At 40.4% G+C, this 22935-nt stretch overlaps 1 protein-coding gene across 4 annotated transcripts; it reads left to right on the top strand.

The window, feature by feature from the left end:
• Positions 1–1486: 1486 nt before the first annotated feature.
• On the top strand, positions 1487–22623 carry dennd2c (DENN/MADD domain containing 2C). Of its 4 annotated transcripts, none has more exons than XM_028583728.1 (19): positions 1487–1618; positions 6071–7171; positions 8552–8676; positions 9633–9715; positions 9898–10050; positions 10975–11053; positions 11306–11350; positions 12243–12430; positions 13175–13284; positions 14089–14158; positions 14835–14912; positions 15319–15459; positions 15949–16097; positions 17179–17356; positions 17620–17661; positions 18287–18395; positions 18926–19168; positions 21604–21690; positions 21781–22623. In XM_028583728.1, the coding sequence occupies exons 2-19, from the start codon at positions 6273–6275 to the stop codon at positions 21810–21812; spliced, it is 2811 nt and encodes a 936-aa protein (XP_028439529.1). In that variant the 5' UTR covers positions 1487–1618; positions 6071–6272; the 3' UTR covers positions 21813–22623. The 4 variants fall into 4 exon arrangements, with proteins under 4 accessions (XP_028439529.1, XP_028439531.1, XP_028439528.1 ...); XM_028583730.1 differs by lacking the exon at positions 1487–1618 and adding an exon at positions 2832–3167 and having other exon boundaries at positions 12246–12430; XM_028583727.1 differs by lacking the exon at positions 1487–1618 and adding an exon at positions 2832–3167.
• Positions 22624–22935: the final 312 nt, after the last annotated feature.

The following is a 22935-nucleotide window of genomic DNA, read 5'->3' as shown; positions in this document are numbered from 1 at the left end:
ACTGAACACTATGCTCTGAGTCTGCTCCAGTCCAGTGTAGGGTTTCAAAATTCTGGTTCTGCTGCAAAATGACATTTATTAGACTTTGACATTAGTTGGAGTCAGGCGAACTGAATAAACAAATGGGTGCTCACAACAGTTTCAACGCTGTCCATCCATTGGTCCATCACTTGCATGCGCCGCGACATAACATCTCGTTACTTTATAAATGAAAGTAACGTCCAAGTTATATTTATTAACTCGTGGTGTCGCACAGGTGCAGCTCATAACAGAGTGCCTATATTTCCCAGGACACTTGAAGACAACAGTATTTATTCATCGTTGACAGCTGCAGCGGTTGATGTGATGACGTCTTCTCTTTTGGCTCGGGAGGATTCAACCAAACTTTCTCACAGCCACTCTGCGTCAAGCTCGACAGAAATACCCCAAATAAAACAGGAAGTCAAATGACTTGCCTAGAAATAAGACAGATATATGGAATGAGTCTACAATGAATTGTGTACGTCAGGCACGGCGCCAGGATTCCAGTTTTGGATGGGCCAGACCAATTGTGGGTGGGCCTTAAATTAAAAACGTTATCAAATCCCTGTTTAACCTAATACAAATGACTGGCTAATATGCTGTTATATTATATATATGATATGTGCTTACATAATTAAGATTGTAATAGCTTGATGCTCTTTAAATATGTTGTTGCATTGTAAAAAGTTTCGGTGCAATGGACGGACCTATCCGCGATCGCTCTCCTTGGTTCTGCCCAAAAGAAGAGCGCTTTGGAATCTCCATTACGCACCATACCTGGCTGTGCTATAGCGCATCTCTCCTAACCTCAGGCCTATAGACTGTAAAAGTGGTCGGGAATCTAATATTTCCCCAAAACATAGTTTAGTTCTGCTCGTATAACATGAGGCCGAATATTTCACAATTCTTTTCAACTGTTTTAAGTTTTCAACAATACAGATCAACAACACTGCCCGACAGTTTCAATCAATACTCGGCCACAGAACGTGTTCATTGACAACGTCATCTGTCATGTAAAACAAGACTCACGTTATTTCCTTACATTAGTGTGATGATTCATGTTATAAACATGTTTAACAAAAATAAATAAATCGCATTAATAGCCCTAAAGCATTATTGGCCATAACAAGAGAAAACCATGAGGGAACAACAACTTGACAACAGTAACAAGCTGTTATAGAAATAGAACTGTGCCTGCAGCTTCTGTAGCGGGTTATGAATTGATTATTTTAATCCATATATCTCATATAACGACATAATACAATACAGGCAGAGTAGCCACACACCTTACTGTTATCCTCTGGCGGTCCTACACAATTAAACTCAGCAGAAGAAGTGACCGGATACTTTAGCACTGGCTGATTTGCGGGCTCATCCACGGAAGACCGATCCACAGAGCTATATCCATAGGGGCTATATCATCCACTCGCGAGGCAGAGGCAAAGGCTATAGCACCGGCGCTGGCCGCGCTGGCCGCGCTGGCCGCGTTAGCATCCTTCGGTGGCCGAGACAAAGATGTGCTAGGCGTTGTGGATCTCAGCTCTCCTTCATCTCCTGGTTGCAGCGATGACTCTGAGACCGTTCGTGCACGTTTAAGGTAGGCCTACCTAAACAACGACTGTTGCAACCTTGTCCTTTACTGGAAATGATTTTCACACTCTCAGATCACTGGGAGCTAGCCTAGCATACCTACAAGCTACATCCGATCCGAACCTCACTGTCTGCTGAACTTGCGCAGAAACATAAAAATAGACATGACCAGTTTTTTTTAAATTGTTTTTGAAAACTAAACATTTAGGCAATTTTAGCACAAATTATGAGATTATTTGCCGATTTTTAATAATTCTTCACCAAATTATAATATATTAATTCATTAATGTTTTTTGAGGAAATGTTTTGGGTGGGCCTGTTGAAAAGTGGGTGGGCCTAGGCCCGTCAGGCCCACCCATAACGCCGTGCCTGGTGTACGTCTCTAAAAAATGACTTTAAAGAAAAAAGTGGGCGAAGTAGGTGTGCAGGCCAGTTTTGGGCAATGTTAGGCATATTGCCTCTGACAGACAAACAAATAAATAAATAAATAAAAACATTTCCACATTTCCATATTTTGGAACCTTCAGTTAACCTTTCTGGAACGTTTTCTTAAAGTTGTTTTGTTGAACTTTTAAAGAACCTTTAGGGAAAGTTCCCTAAAGGTTCTCTTAAGGTTAGTATTTTTACCTTCAGCTAACCTTCTCTGAACGTTCCCTAAAGGTTCTGTAAAGGTTAGTTTTGTAGAACCTTGAAATAACCTCCAGGGAACATTCCCTAAAGGTTCCCTTAAGGTTAATGTTTTACATTCAACTAACCTTTAGCATCCCACGTAACAATTTTTGGTTCTCTAAAGGTTCCGGGAAGGTTCGCTGTAACAAGTATAATTGCAGTCAGATTCTTTATAGATTGCGATGCAGTAGATTGGAATACACACCTGTTCTGCAACTTCTTCTTCCTCTCCTCTTGACTTGGCATAGGGATTTTTGGCGTTTCCAAACTTCAGTGACAGGCATAATCACACATTAAAACAATAAACCAGAATAGCACACACACCCATCTGCAGTTTTTAATGAAAATACATTTGCCTTTAAAATATATAAGAAGATAATACTGACAATACGTTAGCAAAATATATAAATGGAAAGAACACAAAAACGGAGATTTGTATCGTGCGTGTATAACATGTTGTGTAATGTAAATCTGAAACATTTTTACGGTTGGAAAGGAAATGAAAGATTTTATTTTTGAAGTTATAACCGGAAGTCATATATTTCCTGGTTGACTTGACGCAACTGTCCTGAGAAGGAGGGCCAGGAGTTCTGCTTTACTTTTCTCTAGTCTATGCACACTTTCTTTGTTGTTATGTATAGTTATTGTATAGCGACCAAGTTTTAATTCCTCAATAGAATCAATTTTCTAACATTAAGTTACTAAGTTTTAAGTATTAAGTTACAATTACTAACGCCTGGACTTATTCAGTCTGCTAACGTCAACGTCTCCCCGGTTTGAACGATGTGAGCGAGTGTAACTTTACTCGGATTTTATTTGTTTTTCATTTTATCGAAAGAAAATGAAGAAAGCACATACGTTTTGCTCATTATTTTAAACGACGAGGGGTAAGTCACGAGATATGTAGCGGATGTATGCATCTTTCCATGTGGTGTTATGGTAGTAGTATTGTTCTAATAACATGTCACACAACTCCTCTGACTAGTGTCTTTCTCTTCTAGTTAACGCTAGCTAGCAATATGCGTTGACGTAAGAAGAGTAGCTATGTTGCTGCATTAACGTTACCCAGTTGCTTACCGTTTTTTCTTTGCGGTTTTTCTCCATGAAGTGAAAAGTTGCATTTATATTTTAATTTAAGTATCAAGCATTTCTATCAATAAGTCAAGATGTTCAATTCGACATGCCTCCAATAGATTAAATGGTCATTTACTTTTTAGTGCAATTTAAATCTTCAGAGAACGAACACATAATGCTAAGCTCCTGTAACGTTACCGCAACAGACAACTGAATAAGTTTAACCAGCTGGTAAGCATCGAGCAGTGTTAACCATAGACTTTAGTCTATATCAGTTAGCTACTTATTTCGGCCTTTCGTTAAGGCCAAATTGCAGCAACTCTTATTTGCAATAAGGAAGAACATTTCAAATGTATAGCTATAGTTTTGAAGAGTGGTTGGCAATATATTTTCTTTCTATAACAGAACGAGGGCAAGTTTTTCTCTCCTCCTAGATCTATCTCCATTGTACTTTCTGTAGTAAAGTCATTTATTATCTACCTACACACATAAAGCAGCAATAACAGGAATTAATCAAGCAATTCAGTCTCGCAGAGTTAGCTAAAGCCATTGGACCTTAATGCAGAGTACAGCTACTACATGGAAGTCTTCTGCAGGTGTTGTCAAATGTATAAAAAGCAGTTGAGTTAATGAATAACTGACTATAACTGAAAGCATATGTGATGTATTCCAATAATCCCCTCAGAGAAAAAGGGTTTAATCAGCACCAGGGTCAGTGAATTGATTTGCATTCATTTTATGCTGAAGCTCTTCAATTTGATGACACAGTTGCGTACATGTTTTGATAGCATAGCTGTCTTGGTCTGAATTTATGGAAGAATGTGGAGATAACAAATGACAACAAATGATGGAACTCTTTCACTGGGACTGTCAAAATGAATGTTTGGTTGCACACAAACTGTTCTGGTAGCTGGTGATGGATCAGTCATTTTCAGGCACTTAATCTTGGTGTGTCCTTTTTACGCTGGCATTTAGCAAACCCACATTTTTCTTTTATTATAGTTTCAACTGTCACTGCTGATGGTAAGCCACAGTCATACAATACCTCACCTACAACTTGTTGTGGCATGCACACTTCTGAGGGCGTTCTTTGGTGGTTTTGAAGGTGCAATTAGATTTGATTTAGCTGCCAAGTGATGACGGGGTACATGAGCTTCATGGGTTGCCTTCTGTCTGGTTTCTATGTAGATGAGTCAGTGAGTTTTACTAAAAAATACAATATACCTTTCTGCAGAGTTGACAGCCTAATAAATGTCAGTGAAGTTAATTATGTCACTTGATGTTTGCAAATGTTACTGTAACCGGCTAGTAGCTGGTATATTTCTGTATTTCAAAGACAATGTTTGATTACCATCACAGGGTTTGAACATAGATGATCCAAATATAGCTCAAATCAGTGGTTTCTAGTGGGTGCAAATCTCTCTGAACCCATAATTATGGATAGTCTGTTGATCCTTCTTCCTGCATCTCAGGAAGTGCAACTCAGGCCTTCCTGTACAACATACCGCACACAGACAAATAATGCAAGTGGGTCAGTTTGGGAGTCGCATTGTCATGGCGTGGTCTGGCAATGATCGAGCAGCATTCCAGTGCACACATACATTTGATTTTAGGTCAAGCCAAACAAAGGCGTCACTTGCAAGACTGACTGACTGACCGACTGTCTCTGGTTCAATTTATTCCCCGACCCCCCTCTTGTACAGCTCTGCAGGAATGCAGCTCATAGCGTTATTATGATCATGAGCTGTGCAGTGGAATTTTACCATGTCTCCCCTTCTCCACATTCTCTCAGCCTCGGTCCTAATGTGCAACGTGTCCAAATGGTTTGGTTCCAGCAAGCCAGGAGCTGCTGTACAAGAGTGTACAGTGACTGCATTGATGTCGACTCAGGGAATAGGAGTCAGGGTGGATGCCGCTGCAGAACTTTACATCAACTCTCAGTATTTGATTGGATTTGGTGAGAGGGAGCAAGATAATAGATTATAGCTCTATACCATGTACATAGTCTAATCCAAGAACAAAGACATCAGTTAATCAGATTCTTTAGCCTCTGTGTTTTTATTTTTAACTACGCTCACCACACATCAGCTCTCTTGTGTCTGATAAATAGCTTAACCGTTTGAGGAGCTTCATTCCACTGCATAGATAGGTGTGGTTAAAATGTTTTCCATCATTCACCTAATTGTCACTTGCTTTTTATGTTTGCCTTGAGAATCATGTGTTTTCTTGCCTCTAAAGCTCTTTAAAAATCACCTAAAAAGCGCATTCTTCCCCGTCATCTGAAAGACGGCTTTAGATAAAGAATACTAAATTAGATTTAATGCTTTGTTTTTTATCATTGTGCGTTCCGTATTTGGACAGCTATGCTGTTAAGGATGACAGCTACAGAGAAGACAGAATTCCCCTGGGGATAAAAGGAGGGTCGGGGCGGCTCAATACGCAGATACGGTAAATCTGCGGTAAACTTGTTCCTATCACTGTCTTTCCTTATTCTTACTGGATTTATTTTTGGAAACCGATCCTGACAGGGGCCAGTCCTGCCTGACCTTCTCTCTGTCCCTTCCTACCAGTTGTAAACTGCTTCAGATGTGTGCTGTTTCAAAAGCAACTGTGTCCTCCTGTGTTGTCTCAGTATCCCTTGACCCTGCGGTGTGCTGTCTGGACTTGTTAAGTGCAGTGATTGATGAGTGATTTTTGTGTCTTGTCTTCTTTTCAGGTTGTTTACAAAGAGCCAAGGGGAAAATTACACTGTGCTACAAGAAGACTCCTAAAGACCTAAAGGATCAGTTACAACCATACATCTTTTGGCGCTCCTGCTTTAGCGTATAATTTCTGGATTAATTGACAACAGATTACAGGGCTTTGCCCGTCTGTCTTTGTAAAGAAATCCCTGATGCATTCACTTGCCCCCTCTCAACATGCTGGCTCTGAGGCAAGAGCAGGGCAGGCGAGGGGGTGGTGAAGTTGATCACCTGCAGAAAGGGGCCACTGTGGCTTGGCAGGGCTGCCAGTCAGGAAGGCCCCCTTCTCACAAGAAGGGCATTAACATCAGGGAGAAGATCTCCCAGTGGGAAGGTCGCCACCAGCAGGGCAGCAGCCAGGATGCCGGGGTGAAAGCACATCCTCCGACTGTATCCCGAACTCTATCTGGAGATGTTCTGGGCAACGAATGTTCCAACGAGGGATCGAGAGGTGGACTTCACGCAAAACCCAGCCTCTCCAAATCAAATAGTTTGGGTTTAGATTTTCGGGAATCCCTAGCACAAGCTGGACATGGTGTGGTTGGTAGGAAGTCAGAACCTCTGCAGAAATGTTCCACTGAATTTTTAACCACAACACCAGGAAATAAACCACTCGCAGCACAAATGTTTGCGTCTCCCAAAGTGGAGGCTAACACGGCTGACTCTACAGGTAAACAAATCTTCACTGCTAATGGCGTTCAAAAAACGGATCGCATCTTGGATGTTGAAGTAGTTTCTAAACTTCTACCTCTATCAACTCATGACCAAGAAGACAACATGCCTGCTGGAAACTTCTACACTTCACGGGGTTTCTGGCGTAAGCTTGAAGGGGACAGACTGCTCTGGGAGAAAGGCAGGGAGTCTTCAGGAGCTCAGCCTCCTCCCAAACCTCTGCGGACATTCCAGTATCGGGGAGCCAACAACAACAACACGGGGCACACAGTGTTGCGGGACAGCAGATCCCCTCATAACCACTCCAACGTGAGGACTAGCAGGGTAGCCCACCCACCTAGCTTCCCACCTCCCCCATGTCCTGTAGCAAAGACTAATGGGCTTTCAAGGCATAAAAAGAACAGGTGAGTCAATGCACTAAAAGCAGAGAACAAATAACTTAAAACTTTGTGTTTGTGTTTTTCTTTGATCTGAATCATCATCATCAGCTCCTGCTGACATAATAAGGAAATACACAACAAACACCCTGCTTTAGACTCTGGCTAAAACAGAGTTTATTAGATATCGGCACTGTTTTTAGGACAGTTTTGTGGAGGGCACGGAGTCTAATTGTTGGCTGGGGTCCAGGTGTGATGTCACATGATATCTGGCAGCATTGTTCTCTATTGTCTGGATGTGGCCTAGTTCCTCAGCAGCCACGGGTCCAGGGTCATCATCTACAGGCACACACACACACCCTCTCACACTCGCTCTCTCTCATTCGATGGAGGCTTAGCAAAACAAGACATACACACAGCCCTCCTGCCATGCCTTCACACAGTTGGAAATGGCATAGTTCTAGAGCACGTGTCAAACTCAAGGCCCGCGGGCCAAACCCGGCCCCTTAATTTCTTTCTTATTATTCTTAATAAATTTTGGCCCACCTAAGTTTTTATCACTTTTGCAGACACTTTTTTTCAATAGCTAAGAATAACCATAATATTAAAGAATCGCCGAAAAAGATTTGAAAGGCAACCAAAACAAAAAGGCATTGAATTATTTATTTATTTTTTACTTTTTGGGGGGTTTTATGTCAACCAAACTGAGTGAGAAGACTATATGAGACGTGCAATAATACAGTCACAGATATTTGACTTTTTCTCTTAAATAAAAGCATGTAAATAAACTCTACATGTCCGGCCCTTGGTGTGATTCTCTTTTTCCAGTGTGGCCCTTAGTGAAGTTGAGTTTGACGCCCCTGTTCTAGAGGGCTCCTTGTTTACTAACTTCAGAGTAAGTCATTAGCTGTCATTCATTCTTGTGCAGTATACAATTCCTCCATGGGGCTAAGTATTGCATCACACATCATGTAACCGTCTCTGTTTCAGCACGTGTGTAAAATCAAGTAGCAAAAAAACATAAATAAATAAACATAAAACGTGCACTGAACTTGTAGCCAGACCTAGATCATAGTAAATTAGCTCTAATTAAATGACCAAATTTTTACTATGACAGCTGACGTTGTCATATTGCCAACTGCTATCTCTATCTGAATCCAGTCATACTCTTTATTTATTTCTTATTTTTTTTACATTTTAAACAACGTTTGTACCAAATGTCATTTCCTTTCATGAACGTTTATCACACTCACACTGTCTTGCTGTGTTTGATATCAACATAAGGAATGTTGCGGGGAGATTCTGACTAAACCTAAGACAATAGAGTGAACAATAGTATGGTGGCTATCTTTAGGGCAGCAGCCAGGCCCCTCTTTTTCATTGCCTTCCCTTCCCTCCCTACCACAGGAAGTCCTTTGAGTACGAGGATGCGGCGCGTCTGACTACGAAGCAAGGCACTATGGGAGGCGAGGAAACACAATCGGGCCTTTACCATGCCTACTCTGACGACAATATTTATGAGGACATCGTTTGTAAGTCGAATACCCTGTCACATATAAACGGAGACATTGTGGAGCTGATTTTAAATGAACTTCTGGAGCTTTTGATCATTACTCACTGTCTGGCTGTCATACATTTTAAAACGCTTAACTTAGCACGTGTTTTGTTTAAAAAGAGACAAAGACAGGAAGTCATAAAGACTTAGGTGACAGTCATTGGTTGAATGTACAGTTCCAAATCTTAAATGCTCCGCTTAGAACTTATTTTATTACCATAACCGAGCCGGTTAAAGAATGATGCTGTACAGAGACCAGTGAACTAATTAGGAAAAACCATTGAAGAGCATTTTGAAAAAAAAAAAAAAAGCCTATACAAGGGGCCTTTTCCAACAGTTTCTGGAATATTGTGATATTTTGAGAGTTGTATTCAAGATTGAGCACAACCGTACAATATAGTGATTTGTAATAAATCAGGTAGACAGATAGTAAAAAAAAAAAATAAGTAACCGCCATTGGTAGACCCATTGTGGTACTGCTAGAGGTGCAACAATTAGTCAATTTGTCGATCAATGGAAAATTTGATTAATTGTTGCTTTCAAGCAACAATGCCACACGTGCTTTTATTTGTTATATCTGATATCCAACTGATAACTTTGGGGTTTGGACAGTTGGTGGAATAAAACTAGAAATCCAACATTGCCTTGGTCCTTACAAAAAATGATACACATATTTTCACATTTTATGGAAAAAATGATTAATCAAGAAAAAAATATATCGATAATTATAATTATAAAATAATTGTTAGTTGCAGTCCTTTCTGAATTCATATTCATTGAAGTGGCCATAAATAATAATAATGAATAATCATTAATTTGCTTTTATATAAAGTACTTTCTTAAAAGCAAGCATTAGGTGTGGTGAAACTTTCTCCTGATAAAAACAGGTCAGCCTGTCTTATCTTTCCCATCCATCACTCGGTCTTTTCCCAGGTGAAGTGACCCGAGATGACCCCTATGAGGATGTCAAGCTATCTCCCATGTGTCTCCCTATTGCAAGGCCTCACGGCCCAAAGGTAAAAAAAAGATATACCATTTACATATGTCTCATTTTCACACTATGGAAGTATTTTTCAGTAGTTGTTAATGGGTGTATCAATCACTGCCTACCCTGAGATTCTAAGGGAGGAAGTATTGTAGTTTGATACCATGTAATTACCTAAAACCAAGCGAGGACTCTGCACTTCTTGTCTTCCAGCTCCCTCCTAAACCCCAAACGTTGCAAGGCAATGCTGGCAAAGTGGAAAGGAACAGGTTCCAAACATTAGCAGCTTCCATATCACTTGCAGACCCTCCAAAACCAGCTACACCCCAGCGGGCAAGCACTCAAAAAATACAGAAGACGCCTCAGGTAAATGATACATGAATAATGTCATTAGTCGTTGTATTTGGATACAATGGTTGACTGAGACGTTTTTTTGTTTTTTGTTTTTTGTTTTTTTAATGTTGCCCTATGGTACACAAACAAAGTGGCATGTTATCTGTTGAATGGTGAATCATGTGGGATAAAACAGAAGGGGGTGTGACTTGTTGAGCAGGAAGGAGAGGACGCTGAAAGAAATCGATAGTGGTAGAGCAACATGTATGCTTCATAAATTTGGACAGAACATATGACTTATGGCAGAGGGAAAAGCGTGGACAGGGAGGAACTTTAATGATGAGGTACAGTAATAAAACCGGTATTAACATATATCTTTAAAGGTGAGGACTAGAAAAGGATTCTAGCTAAGATGTCCTTGTTGACCTGTTTGTTTTCCATTATGTAACTTTTAACAAATAGTTTTGAATAAATAGCCAGAATAGTAATAATATAACATAACATTTGGTTATGTTATGCTTAAACTCTTTTAGATCACATGTTAAACAATGAAAATGGGCATAGACATAACACCTCATTATTTATTTTTCTTCTTAATAACCATTATCTAGGAGCATTTTTACTTTCTTTCGATACAAGTTTGCCTCCTCAAGTGGCAGTGCGTTGTGTGTCCTCTTAAAGATAAGTTTCAGCTTCCTGTTTGTGTGTTGAGCGCCAACTCTCTGTATTAACGCAGGGCCTTAGTTGACTTGAGTCCACTACCAAATACTCAACTGTGTTCTTTCAGGGCATTAACGGAAGAATGCAGGAATGTAAGGTTAAAAAAAATGCTGGATATCTATAATATAATTATGTTCTTAGTGGCTGTTATACCATGATTCCCTGTAATCATGATTCTATAATGGCTGTGAAATTATGGGGCTGGCAAGTTACCTGAGTGTGTGTTCTACTACACAGTACGTCAACAAGATTGAGACCATCTTTGACGACAAGCGAGGGAGAAAGAGAGTAAGGAACCAGGGACTCTCAGTGCGAGGTAAAATGCATATACACACACACACACACACACACACACACACTGTCACTCACATCAACACTTCAAAAAGATTAAGCTGAGCCTCTTGGTGGAAAGACCCAGCTTTTGATGGTACACACAAGGCCAGCTGCAGCAGGCGAAGCCGCTGATTATGAAACAAAGGCTGACTGTCTGCACCTGATTATTGGCCCTCAAGTCTTTTCCATTCCTCTGCTTCTCCCTAATCTCTCCCTCCTGTAATTCAATCAACAGAGGAGACCAGCGGGACAGAGAGTGACCCTGAGGACAACACCAAAGGTATCTCGATAGAGTTAATGGGCCCTATCTTGCACCCGGCGCGGCACAGCGCAGCGCAAAGCCCGACGCAAGTGTCTTTGCTAGTTTAAGATCAACGCAGTTGTCAATTTCCCATCCAGCACCCACGTTGTTTAAATAGCAAAGGCACCTGTGCCCTTCTTTGCGCCCCATGGTCTTACAGGGAGGTGTGTTCAGGTGAATTCTTGGGGTATCGCTATCTTGAGGCAGCAGGAAGTGATCACGCCAGTGACCAACAAAAACCTGGTTATTTGAACCGCAAATTAGTAAAATGCGCCTAGGCTTATGCAAAGCGTGCGCACACTATGCTTGTTACACACACACACACACACACACACACACACACACACACACACACACACACACACACACACACACACACACAGGGAAGCGCAGCAGCACACAAACATGCAACAGATTCCAAATAAAAATATTAACGGTGCAAATCGGCAATCATAATAGCAATGCGCCAAGGTACAAACGCGCCTGGCTTTTAAAGGGAATGGGAGATGACACTGATTGGTTTATTGCATGTTACGCCCAAAACACGCCCATGAAGACACTAACTACAACCCTTTTGAACCATGCACACTGACTCTTTTTTCAAACTAGCTAAAGTGGATTTGGACACGCCCTAAACACACCTGCGCCATGCGCTTCAAGCCTTGCGCTTAGATCGCTAAAATAGGGCCCAATATGTCTGTAATGTCCCCTTATGTTAAGTTTGGTTTTCGGGTTTAAGTTTAGAGGTAAGTCTTCTTGTATGAAGTAAGAAATCCTAGTTTTATCAGTCAGTATTTATTATTGACTCTCCCACTGGATGGGATATGTCCCAGGACAAGCATTTACCATAGTCTCCTTGTGTGGTGTCCAGCAGGCTCCAGGAGATCAGTTTACATCCAGTCTACACTGAAACGTCGGCCAGGCTACCGCACCCTGGAGAGAGACCTGATCCAGCTGCAGCAGCAGCAGCTTTTCCAGATCTTTGTGGTGGTGTCGCTGAGAAAAGGCCCCCCAGGAAACACCTACTCCCCTGAAATCACACAGCAGTTCCCCAAACTGGTAAGAAGAAGCTTCTAACATAACTCAACCCTTTTTCTAGGCAAAGGACATACATGTACTTTGATCAACCTGAATAATTCTATGTCCTAAATATAATCTTTTTTGGCGAAATTAAAGGAAAATGATTCTTATCTTAAGTGGTGAGGAATCATTTCAAGGGGATTTTCTCAGGTTTACATAAGTCAGGAACTTTCATGAATTCAAATTGCTTTTTTTTCCTCCATATTATTTCTTATTTATATTTTAGTGACTTTAAAATATTGTCTGTTGTTTGGGGAGCCCTGGTAGCTCACCTGGTCACCTGGCTCAGTCCTTACTGCAGTGGCCACGGGTTCATTTCCAACCTGTGGTCCTTTGTTGCTTGTCATCCCTCTCTTTCTCCCACTTTCCTGTCTTAATCTTTCCTATCAAATAATGGCAATAAAAGCCCAAAAAATGAATTTAAAAATAAATTGTCTGTTGTTTTTATCAGAAAAGGTTTTGTCTCAGGCACCTATATGGGGAGATACTAATTGTTATTTGGTGGTGATTTAAACAAGTAGTTATATAATATATATATACTCAGTCCTTCTTATCATACTTAAAGCTAAGTTCTATTAAATTAAATTATAATAATGCAATTAAATGACCACTGATTTCACCTGGGTCCCCTTGGAACCACTTGAAAGAAGTAATTTGGAGAACCACTGCTGTAATAGAAAGTATTTCTGATCTGATTCTGTAACTGGAGTCCCTCTGTTTCAGTTTGAGAAGTCATCCCGGTTATCCAAAGAGGCTGAGGATCAGCTGAAAGTTATTCCCAAGTTCTGCTTCCCCGACTTGCAGGACTGGAAGCCCTCTTCACACATGCCAAGGTTAGCACATGCATTACAGCAATATTTTAATAGCATGCTAGATGTATAAGTAACCGCATCCCAAAAGCTATAGCAATGGCACAATGGTAACATGATACTGTATTCTTTTTTTAATCCTCTGTCAGTATTTTCTTTTGTTATCATCATACACACCACCTTTCATGTGCTCTAATAAAGGTCTAACTGTTCTTTCCTGTACAGTGTTTAGCTAAGTTCTAGCACTGTAATTATCATTTGTATTATGTTTAATATCCCTATTTACGCTTTTCCTATTCATATCCTCAGCTGTAACCCGTAAGCCACTGCAACAACTCAAATTCCCCACAGGGATAATTAAAAATTCATCTGATCTAATTAAATCTCTGAGTGCTTAGGGGCATTGGGCATTCTTCTTTTTTTTTACTACTACCGGCTATGGTTCATTGTTGTAATTTTGGTTATGATCTCAATTTACACACTGCCTCCCTGTCTTTAAAACACCTATCTGTGGTAGGGCAAATAAACAAGAGACACACCGACCTGTCTTTTTACCAAGTTACCTAGTTTCTGTTTGCTCTACCTTTATATCTCCGTAGATTAAACAGTCTTGGCATTATTTAACTATTATTATTAATTATTATTATTTATTGTTTTGTTGTTTTACTTTTTTAATAAAGTAATTCCCTGAAGCTATTTTTCAATCTCTTTTTTTCAGCTTTTATACAAGGAATTACAGATGTTTTTAAATTCATGGCTATGTTTTTTAGGCAGTAAAAAGTCAATTGAAATAATTTAAATATAATTTTCTATTGATGATGTTTACAGTGAGACCTTCTCCTTTGTCCTGACCGGAGAGGACGGCAGCCGCTGGTTTTGTTACTGCCGTAAGATCTTGGTGAGTGTGGATCTGTTAACATTTGCATCTGAATCATTGACTACAGGGCCTATGCGTTTGTGTGTGATGACATGGCAGCTCGCCACATGCTTACTCAACATCTCAGAGGGGATGTGAATCAGTACATGTGAATCACAGACCGTAAACCACTTCTGAATCAATGACAGAGAGCAAGAAGAATTTCATAATTTCCCCCTTCTTTTGCCTCACAATGAGAGCTGCTTTTAGGTCTTTTTAGGCACTTTTCAAAACACTTTTTTAGGTTATGTAGTAAATCTGCCTTTTCGAGTTTGCTTGTGTTTCATTTTATTATTGTGAACATACTGTGGTTGACTTCTTAAGCTGTCTTTAACTATGTTTTGTCATGTTTATTCTATGTTTAGTGTAGACAGTTGGGCCAAACCTAACATGAAGAGTTTTATGTTTTGTTTTGTTGGTAGATAAGCTCACCACAACTATCGTAAAGTTTTAGACTTTAGACTCTTGATTTGTTTTTCTCCTCCAATCTACAAAGTTGTCATTGAAAATACTCTTACTAAATACATTAAAGGGAAAAAGGGCTCTTGATGAGAACCTGATTGCACTACCGTTTAAGCATTAATATTTGATGTGTTTTTTGGCAGTTATCTCTGTTGTTACCTGGTTAATGACCTATAAAACTGTGTGTGTATTTAAGCCCATTGGAAAGGGGAAGAGGCTTCCTGAGGTGCACTGCATTGTCAGCAAACTGGGCTGTTTCAACCTCTTTGCAAAGGTAAGGCAACTAAACAATGCATTTGGTCCCTTGTTTCTGCCGATAGGAGCCTTTATTTATTTAGGGAGATTAAAGGAACTGGATTTGCTAAAGTTCAGTGGGAAACCTCCTGAAGTGTATGAAAGCCACTGCCTTGAAACTCCTTGTATGTATTAGAATGGAATGAGGCTACTCTAGAAGATAATACTGAACAATCCCTGGGTGTGCTTTTCAAAAAAGAAATTGTATGCGTGTAGATGTCACACCCATTTACCAGTTGGCAGAGTGAAATTAACAAACATTAAGTGTGAATATGGCCAGGAGGAAAACGTTCACGTGCAGAGCTGCATCTTGGCTCTGTTCTGTTGTTTGGACTTCAATCAAAACTTCAGGACACACAGCGATTTGTCTGTCTCTGTCTATCCAGATTTTGGAGGAGGTGGAGAAGCGCAGGGAGATTTCCCCAGCCCTGGTGTATCCTTTTATGCGTAGCGTGATGGAGGCCCCTTTTCCAGCCCCCGGACGCACAGTCACCATCAAGAGCTTCCTTCCAGGCTCTGGGAATGAGGTAACCCTAAAACCAAAAGAGGAAATGTTAATTGGTAGTTTTGTTCCTCCTTACCACTCCTTTCTGCAGACTCAGAATGATTCAGAATGGGAGGTTATCTGTTTAAGCAATAGGAATAGCTACTTCAGCTCTAAAGGGTTTATGTTGGGATAGATAGATAGATAGATAGATAGATAGTATGTGTGTGTGTGTGTGTGTGTGTGTGTGTGTATATATATATATATATATATATATATTGCAGACTCAAAATAAGTGAAGTAATGATCCTTCCCAAAACTCAGAGGAAATGCTGCAAAATCCCTACTTTCTTCTTTTTCAGCAGTTAGGTGGCTCTTAAGGCACCAACTCAAATTCCCACTTTTCTGGTTCTAAACTCCATCCACCACCTGGATGTATCTAAAGAGTCTGTTTTTGCTTAACGTACAGGTTTCAGGTACTCACCCTACAGCGGTATAACTACAAGTCCATGTGCTCTTGTTGCTTTGCCAGGTACTGACTTTGTGTCGACCAGTGGACTCCAGACTGGAGCACGTGGACTTTGACAGTCTGCTGCAGTGTCTCAGTGTTGGGAATCTCTTGCAGGTGTTTGCCTCCCTCCTGCTTGAGAGGAGGGTCATCTTCATCGCTGACAAACTCAGGTACTGCTGTGGCAACACAAAACACTGCAGGGCCACTGAACCATATATATCGGGATAATATACAGTAGTGATTTCAAAAATTAAACTTCCCTTTGATGTGTGCAAGCTCTTGTCGATGCTCACAGGTCCAGCGCCAGTTTCATTTTTTATCTGTGTGTACCTTGGCCTGAATGCTGAGCTATAGCAAACTCCCAACCGCATGTTAAGTCTGGTTTATCTGTAAGATGAAGTAAAAATATATCTTCAACAGAAATATATTAATACATTGAATTATGTAAACAATTCCCTTTTGCATATCTGCCAACATATGTGCTTGCTTATACTGATAACAAGCCAATATCAACCTGCCAATATCAGCAATGCTTAACACTGTGCTTAGGTTGAGAATTAAAAGGTTTCCACGGAGTCCGCAGCATGTTGAGGCAGTTTCTGTTCCACAGAGCGGTATAAAACTGACTATAACAGTTATTAGAAATAGAATTATAAAGCAGTTAATTAATTTTTAAATGTTAGCAAATTTTAATAATAACAGTAGTTTGTGCAGGGACAAGGAGTGTTATTATAATAATAATAATAATAATAATAAATGTTATTTCATGGCGCGTTTCAAGACACTCAAGGTCACCTTACATCACATATCAGTAATAAAACATACAACAAGCAGCAGAGCATCAGTAGTTTAAAAAGGTCGTTTAAAAAGGGTTTTAAGAGCAGTTTTGAATTCTGTAATAGAGTCCAATATGCGGATGTGAAGGGGTAGTCTCCAAAGTTTGTGTGCAGCATAGGAGAAGGCCCTGGCACCCATTGTGCTGAGGTTGATGGGTGGTATTATAAGTAGATACTGCAGTAGTGGTTAGCATATATCAGTTGCTTTTTGGGAGAATTCTTTGATACACAAATACTGTTTGCTGAAAGCGCTTACAGTTGGTCACGTTGAAAATGTGTTATAATAGAATTATAATGGTGTGACCACACTGTTTTCATGAAGCTATGATTGATTACTTGGTGTCATATGATCTGTGTGAGAACTGAATAGTATTTTTGTGTCTAATCTTTTTTTCTCCTCCCCTGTTCACTGCAGTGTGTTGTCTCGGTGTAGCCATGCAGTGCTGGCGCTGCTGTACCCCTTCACCTGGCAGCATACCTTTGTGCCTGTGCTGCCAGCCAGCATGTTGGACATCAGCTGCTCACCTACCCCATTCCTCATTGGGGTGCTGGCCCCCTGCCTGCCAACGCTGCTGGAGCTGCCCATCGAGGAGGTTGGTCAGAATTCTGTTAAAACGTTTTAAAATCATTGCAGTTTAAATAGACTGGTTTGTCTGTATAGAGGTTTTAGTGCCATCTTTTGGTTGTATATTTACTGCATATTGTGAATGAAGTAGAACAGAACCAGTAAGGTGTGTGAGTAGTAGTGGAGAAACCCCCTGAAGAGACTGTAGCCACCTTTTTTATAACTCTTGTTGCAGAATAATGAACTCTTCCCGTCAGTAACTGTCATTCTTTCTACTCGCTGTCTTCCCAGGTGCTCATAGTGGATCTGTGTGCAGACAAGTTTGTCATTCAGGTGTGTACACATAGCAGTGTATAAAGGGAATGATAGGTGTGGTCCCAGTAGGGGAGATGGCTTAGCCTACACTTGTCCCTTGTCTGCATGCAGAATGTTTTGAGGGTGACAGAAAATAAATGATGTTACACCCATAAGCACTGCAGAGATGACACTATATGGCATCTAAGGCCATGCTGTAAACAGAAAGGATGTTTTGCAGCTAATCCAGTGCTGCAGGTTTGTCAGTCAACTGTCAGTCTATTCAGTTAATAATAAACAGGTTTGTTTAGTTTGTGTTTATATTCATGTATGTCTTAATTTGACTGGGCTCCTATTTGACATTTCATTTAGCTTAATCTTTGTTCAGGCACAGTCCCTCTCTCTCTATAAGCTAATGAGACATGCAGTGATTGACTTGCCACTCCAACATTAGCTGTCTGTTACACAGAAGTCTAGTTTTAATATTGCTGGTAACTTCCCTCCTCAGGATCTAACATGAAGTACATTGTTTGACAAGATTGAATCAAGAGCTAAAGATGTTTATACATACAGTGTATTATGTACTAGGTATGTAGTCCACTGGTCAACATGTAAGACATGTATGTTTGTAAATGGCATTATTCTGTTCTGTGATGTTTCACAGCTGGGTGATGAAGACTGCATCCTGCCCAGTAAACTGCAGGCAGCACTGCAGCAGATCCTGGAGGAGAGGGACGATATCCTGAGAGAGAAAGATAGAGACAGTTGTGGAGGTTGGTATACATCATGTTCCACACAGCAAAGATGCTGCATGTTTGTCAGGTATTTCACTGTGCCCTCAGTAGAGCACTTACAGTTGCTATAGCCTCACCAGACGAAGGTCCTATATCTTCTTGAGGATGTTTAGAAATTAATTGCAAACGTCAGCGGCACAACATGCCTGCATTACTGATGACCTGCAGACTGCTGCAGGGTGTTAAATTGATCTTGTTTCTTTTAACTGGGCAGTTGAAACTAATCAGATTTTCACTGATGACCTATTTAGGTTGTTTACTAGATTATGATTTGCAATACATCAATTTGTGCACCACAATAAAGACGTTCCAATATTAAGTCATAATGTAAGCAATAGCCTTTAGCATGTCTCATAATTTGAAGCAAAGTCTTTGTCAGTATTTTATGAAACCAATACATCTGTTAGGTAATCTTATTGTAAAACTACAGTACAACTATAGTTAGACTAAAACCGTTTTGGAGACTGTTATTAACCCTTTTGTCTTCATCCAAAATGTGGCCCTTCCAGGTCAGCAGGCTAACCTGAGCTCTCTGCTGTCTGAGGGTTTTGTGCGGTTCTTTGTGGAGCTGGTGGGCCACTATCCTCTGCACATGGTCGAGTCCTCCAATGGAAGCAGGGAGCTTCAGCGCGACAGCTTCCGCAAATCACACCCCTCCCGCGGAGTCCGCCAGTTCCTGCAGCTCTTCATGGATACTCAGATGTTTGCCGGCTTCATTCAGGACAAAGAGCTGTGCAAGGCAGGAGGAAGAGGTAATTGTGTTAGGGTAGCAGTGCCAATAGCCTTAAGGGTTCATTCTTTAAAAAAGAAAACATGAAGAAAAGCCTTTTCTCATATACCCTATTCCCATCAAAATTAGTGTTTATGTTACAGGGTATATTAGACGTGGGAAAACCCACTAAAACGGGATAGACTCCTTTCTCATTGCCAGTTTTAGTTTTTATGGTGTTTTTATGTTCGGCGTCACGAATGTGCCAAAAAACAAGGTTAGTAAACTCTAGAAAGCAGTGCGGAGGCCAGTGAAAATGTTACGATTGTTAAATTCTATATCTGTTACTTATTCAGTCCCTCTTTCAAACCCAGTGCCAACTAATTTGGAACAATGTTTGAGCGCTGCTTGTATGGATACAGACAGAATTTGTGGCTGAGATGACAAAGCATTGCAGAAGTTACCGACAGAGGCGAGGAGCCTGTATTTATATTAGTGTGTCCACCCAGGTGTCATGTTTCCATCACTGTGGATCAGAGCTGGAGCGGATAAATACCCGAGACTGCTGCGGAGTTATTTGTCTCGGGAATAAATGCCTATTGTAACCTTTCCCACTGAAGACAAAAGCCAAATGTAGTGAGTGTTGGTGTTTATTTTGTCCAGAGGAAAATAGTCCCTATTGGACATTATAATCAGCTGTTTCCATTAAAGGTTTCTTAAAAGATGAAAAAAATTAACTTGGAGATAACAAATAATAATAAAAACAAACATTCAAACTAGTATTCAACTTTTAACATGAATCTTTGATATCTAGATGTCATTGCTGCCTAGGATGTCCATACTTTTTTATGTTCCCATAATGCTGTGCAGACACAGTTTATGCACATACAAAAAAGACAGAAGTAATAACAAAAAAACTAAATTAGCCAGATCTATCTTGCAATCAATTTGCTTGTAAAATCAGTGCTGGGTGTTTGAAGAGTAGCATGTAATCCCACCGTTTGTGAAGAAAATGTCATCCTAAAAACATTTGACGTTAAAGTTAAAGGTCCCATGACATGGTGCTCTTTGGATGCTTTTATATAGGCCTTAGTGGTCCCCTAATATTCAATTCAATAAAATTTTATTTATAGTATCAAATCATAACACGAGTTATCTCGAGACACTTTACAGATAGAGTAGGTCTAGACCACACTCTATAATTTACAAAGCCCCAACAATTACAGTAATTCCCTCAAGAGCAAGCAGTGTGACAGTGGCGAGGAAAAACTCCCTCTTGGGAAGAAACCTCGGACAGACCCAGGCTCTTGGTAGGCGGTGTCTGACGGTGACTTCAAATGGTAGTCGTAGTAGTTCATGTCATATCAGTGCGCTGCAGGGCGTTACAGGATGTAGCGTGGCCCAGCAGAGCATGGATGGACGTAGCAGGAAGCTGCAGGGTTCAGCAGGACGCAGCATGACATTGCAGGGCACCGCAGAGCTTAGCAGGAAGTGCAGCAGCACCACGACGACAGCTGCTACCAAGATCTTGGTGCCAACGGTCTCCAAGGAAATATGCTGGGTGAAAAAACATAAGGACTCCGGAGAGTAAACTCCCCAGAAGCTAGGATTAATAACAAGCATTTCTGGGACGGGATGCACACAGATGGTAATAGAAAGGGAGAGGAGAGAGCAGGAAGTCCCCCGGCAATCTAGAACTATAACAGCGTAATTAAGAGAGACAGGTCATAAGCATAATACTGTATCTGAAGTCTCTTTCCCGAAATTCAGCCTTGGTGCAGAATTACAGCCACATGCCTAGCCACAATGAGCTTTCCTTAGGATGTGCCATTTCTGTGTCTATAGCTATTGAGGAGGAGACGGGGGGGCAAGGTGGAGAGTGGGGGTGTGGCCTTGACCAACTGCCCCTTTTCTTGTTTGAAAGCCATGATGTCTCTCTCTCATAGGTGGGCCAAATTCTCTGGGCGGGCAAAGCAGAGAAAGGGGGAGGTAACCTTGCTCCTTATGACCTCATAAGGAGAAGATTCCAGATCGGCCCATCTGAGCTTTCATTTTCTCAAAGGCAGAGCAGGATACCCAGGGCTCGGTTTACACCTATCACTATTTCTAGCCACTGGGGGACCATACGCAGGCTGGGGGAACACATATTAATGTTAAAAAACCTCATAAAGTATCATTTTTGTGCCATGGGACCTTTTTAAAGTAAAGATGTGTAATCTGTTAAATGAATAAATGGTAGTGCTTATTTCAAAACAGACGTGACCAAAGTTAAATCAGTCCTGGCATGCACAGACCTAAAAGCAGGGCATTTAAAAAAAAAAAAAAACAGGGTTAAGAAGATAAATTACGTGCACGCAAATGCCAGAACAATGAACATGTTGCATTTTAAGATAATCTAAATTTTGTTCATTTTAAGTTGCATATATAATTCTGTGTGCATTCTGTCTCAGTGGCTCAACATTTCCAACATTCTCCCAGGTCTCTTTGAGGTCAGAGTGGCCGAGTATCTGGATTCGTACCCTGAGCCAGAGCCGAGTGGTGTGAACAAATTTCTTAAAGGACTGGGTAAGTGTTGCTCTTTCATCAAATGTTCACTTTCAAAGGTTGATTTTCAACAGCTAATTGTTTTTTTTTTTTTTTTTTTTTTTTTTTAAGGAAACAAGATGAAACTCCTACAAATTAAATGAAAACAGACCAACACCCTGGTTTTTAACCGAAAGACTTTGTAATTACAAACAGACCACTTGTTGCTGCTGGACTTGCTGAGGAAATGAATGTGGATGAGAGTCTTGTGTTGAGATGTGAATGGGACGATGAAGAGTTTGGGTATGAGAGGGCCAGGTTCATCTTATAGCCATGTATGCATGTCTAAGAGCAGTGCACTTTTTATTGGACAAAAACTGGAAAGGCTTTTTCTCTTCTAGCATTGTTTTATGAAACCTTGAAGACGAAGCACTGTGTCTTTGGAAAACTACAAAAAACATTCCAGCTACTTAACCTCAGTTATCAACGTGAACATGTGTGGTTGTAACCATTTTGTCTTTGACTGGAAATGTGTGTACTTGCAAGACCTTTTCACACAGATTCAGCTCTACTACACAATGTGTGCATTTTACAGTAAATGCAACTTTAATCTTGTTAAGTACTTGCAACTAAAAATAGCCTGTATGGTTCCAACCTGATGCATGTTTTTATACATTTTAATGTAAAATTTTATTATGCATGTTGCATTTTCCTCAGCACAACTGTACACAAACCTTTTTGTTTACGGTTTCTACTTGTTTGCATTTCAGATCGAGTAGATGTTTATTAACTCTGATCAGAACATTTCGAAGTGTTAAGACTCCAGGTTAAACCTCATCAATCGATTTTTACATTTTGATAAAATTACGTCTTTTTCTGTCCTTGACTTTCCTTGTAACTGGAGTTGTAAATATTTTTTAAATTTTGCACAATGTTGAGAACCCATGTACAGCATTTAGAATATTTTTGTATTAAAGCATGATGTGTCTTACATTAAATAAATGGGTTCCCAAGGACATCATTTAATTAGTGACTATGCTATTTATAATGCAAATGCCTTGAAAACCGGGTTGTACAGTAACCCTGCTTAACTATAATAATACTCATTACAAGCATTTGTGTGGTAGGCCATATATATGGTGGCCCTGAGAGCTCAACACTGCAAATTAAGAAAACGCATGCAAATAGAGAACACATCTTAAGAAAACCCTTTTCAGCGATTTGACAACTCATGCTTGCAGATACGTTTTCTCTAAATTCAGTTTTTTCTAATTTAAACAGTCGAGC

Source organism: Perca flavescens, chromosome 7, assembly GCF_004354835.1.
Source record: "Perca flavescens isolate YP-PL-M2 chromosome 7, PFLA_1.0, whole genome shotgun sequence".
NCBI classification, from domain to species: Eukaryota; Metazoa; Chordata; class Actinopteri; order Perciformes; family Percidae; genus Perca; species Perca flavescens.
Note: the sequence above shows the minus strand (reverse complement) of the source record. Positions and strands in the feature narration are given on the sequence as shown.

What these genes read in the sequence shown, in the direction of transcription:
- dennd2c (XM_028583728.1), top strand. Translation starts at nt 6,273, where the DNA reads ATGCTGGCTCTGAGGCAAGAGCAGGGCAGGCGAGGGGGTGGTGAAGTT. An exon ending in CACAGCAGTTCCCCAAACTG is followed by an intron (nt 12,431 to 13,174) that starts GTAAGAAGAAGC and finishes CCTCTGTTTCAG; the next exon opens with TTTGAGAAGTCATCCCGGTT. An exon ending in TTCCAGGCTCTGGGAATGAG is followed by an intron (nt 15,460 to 15,948) that starts GTAACCCTAAAA and finishes TTGCTTTGCCAG; the next exon opens with GTACTGACTTTGTGTCGACC.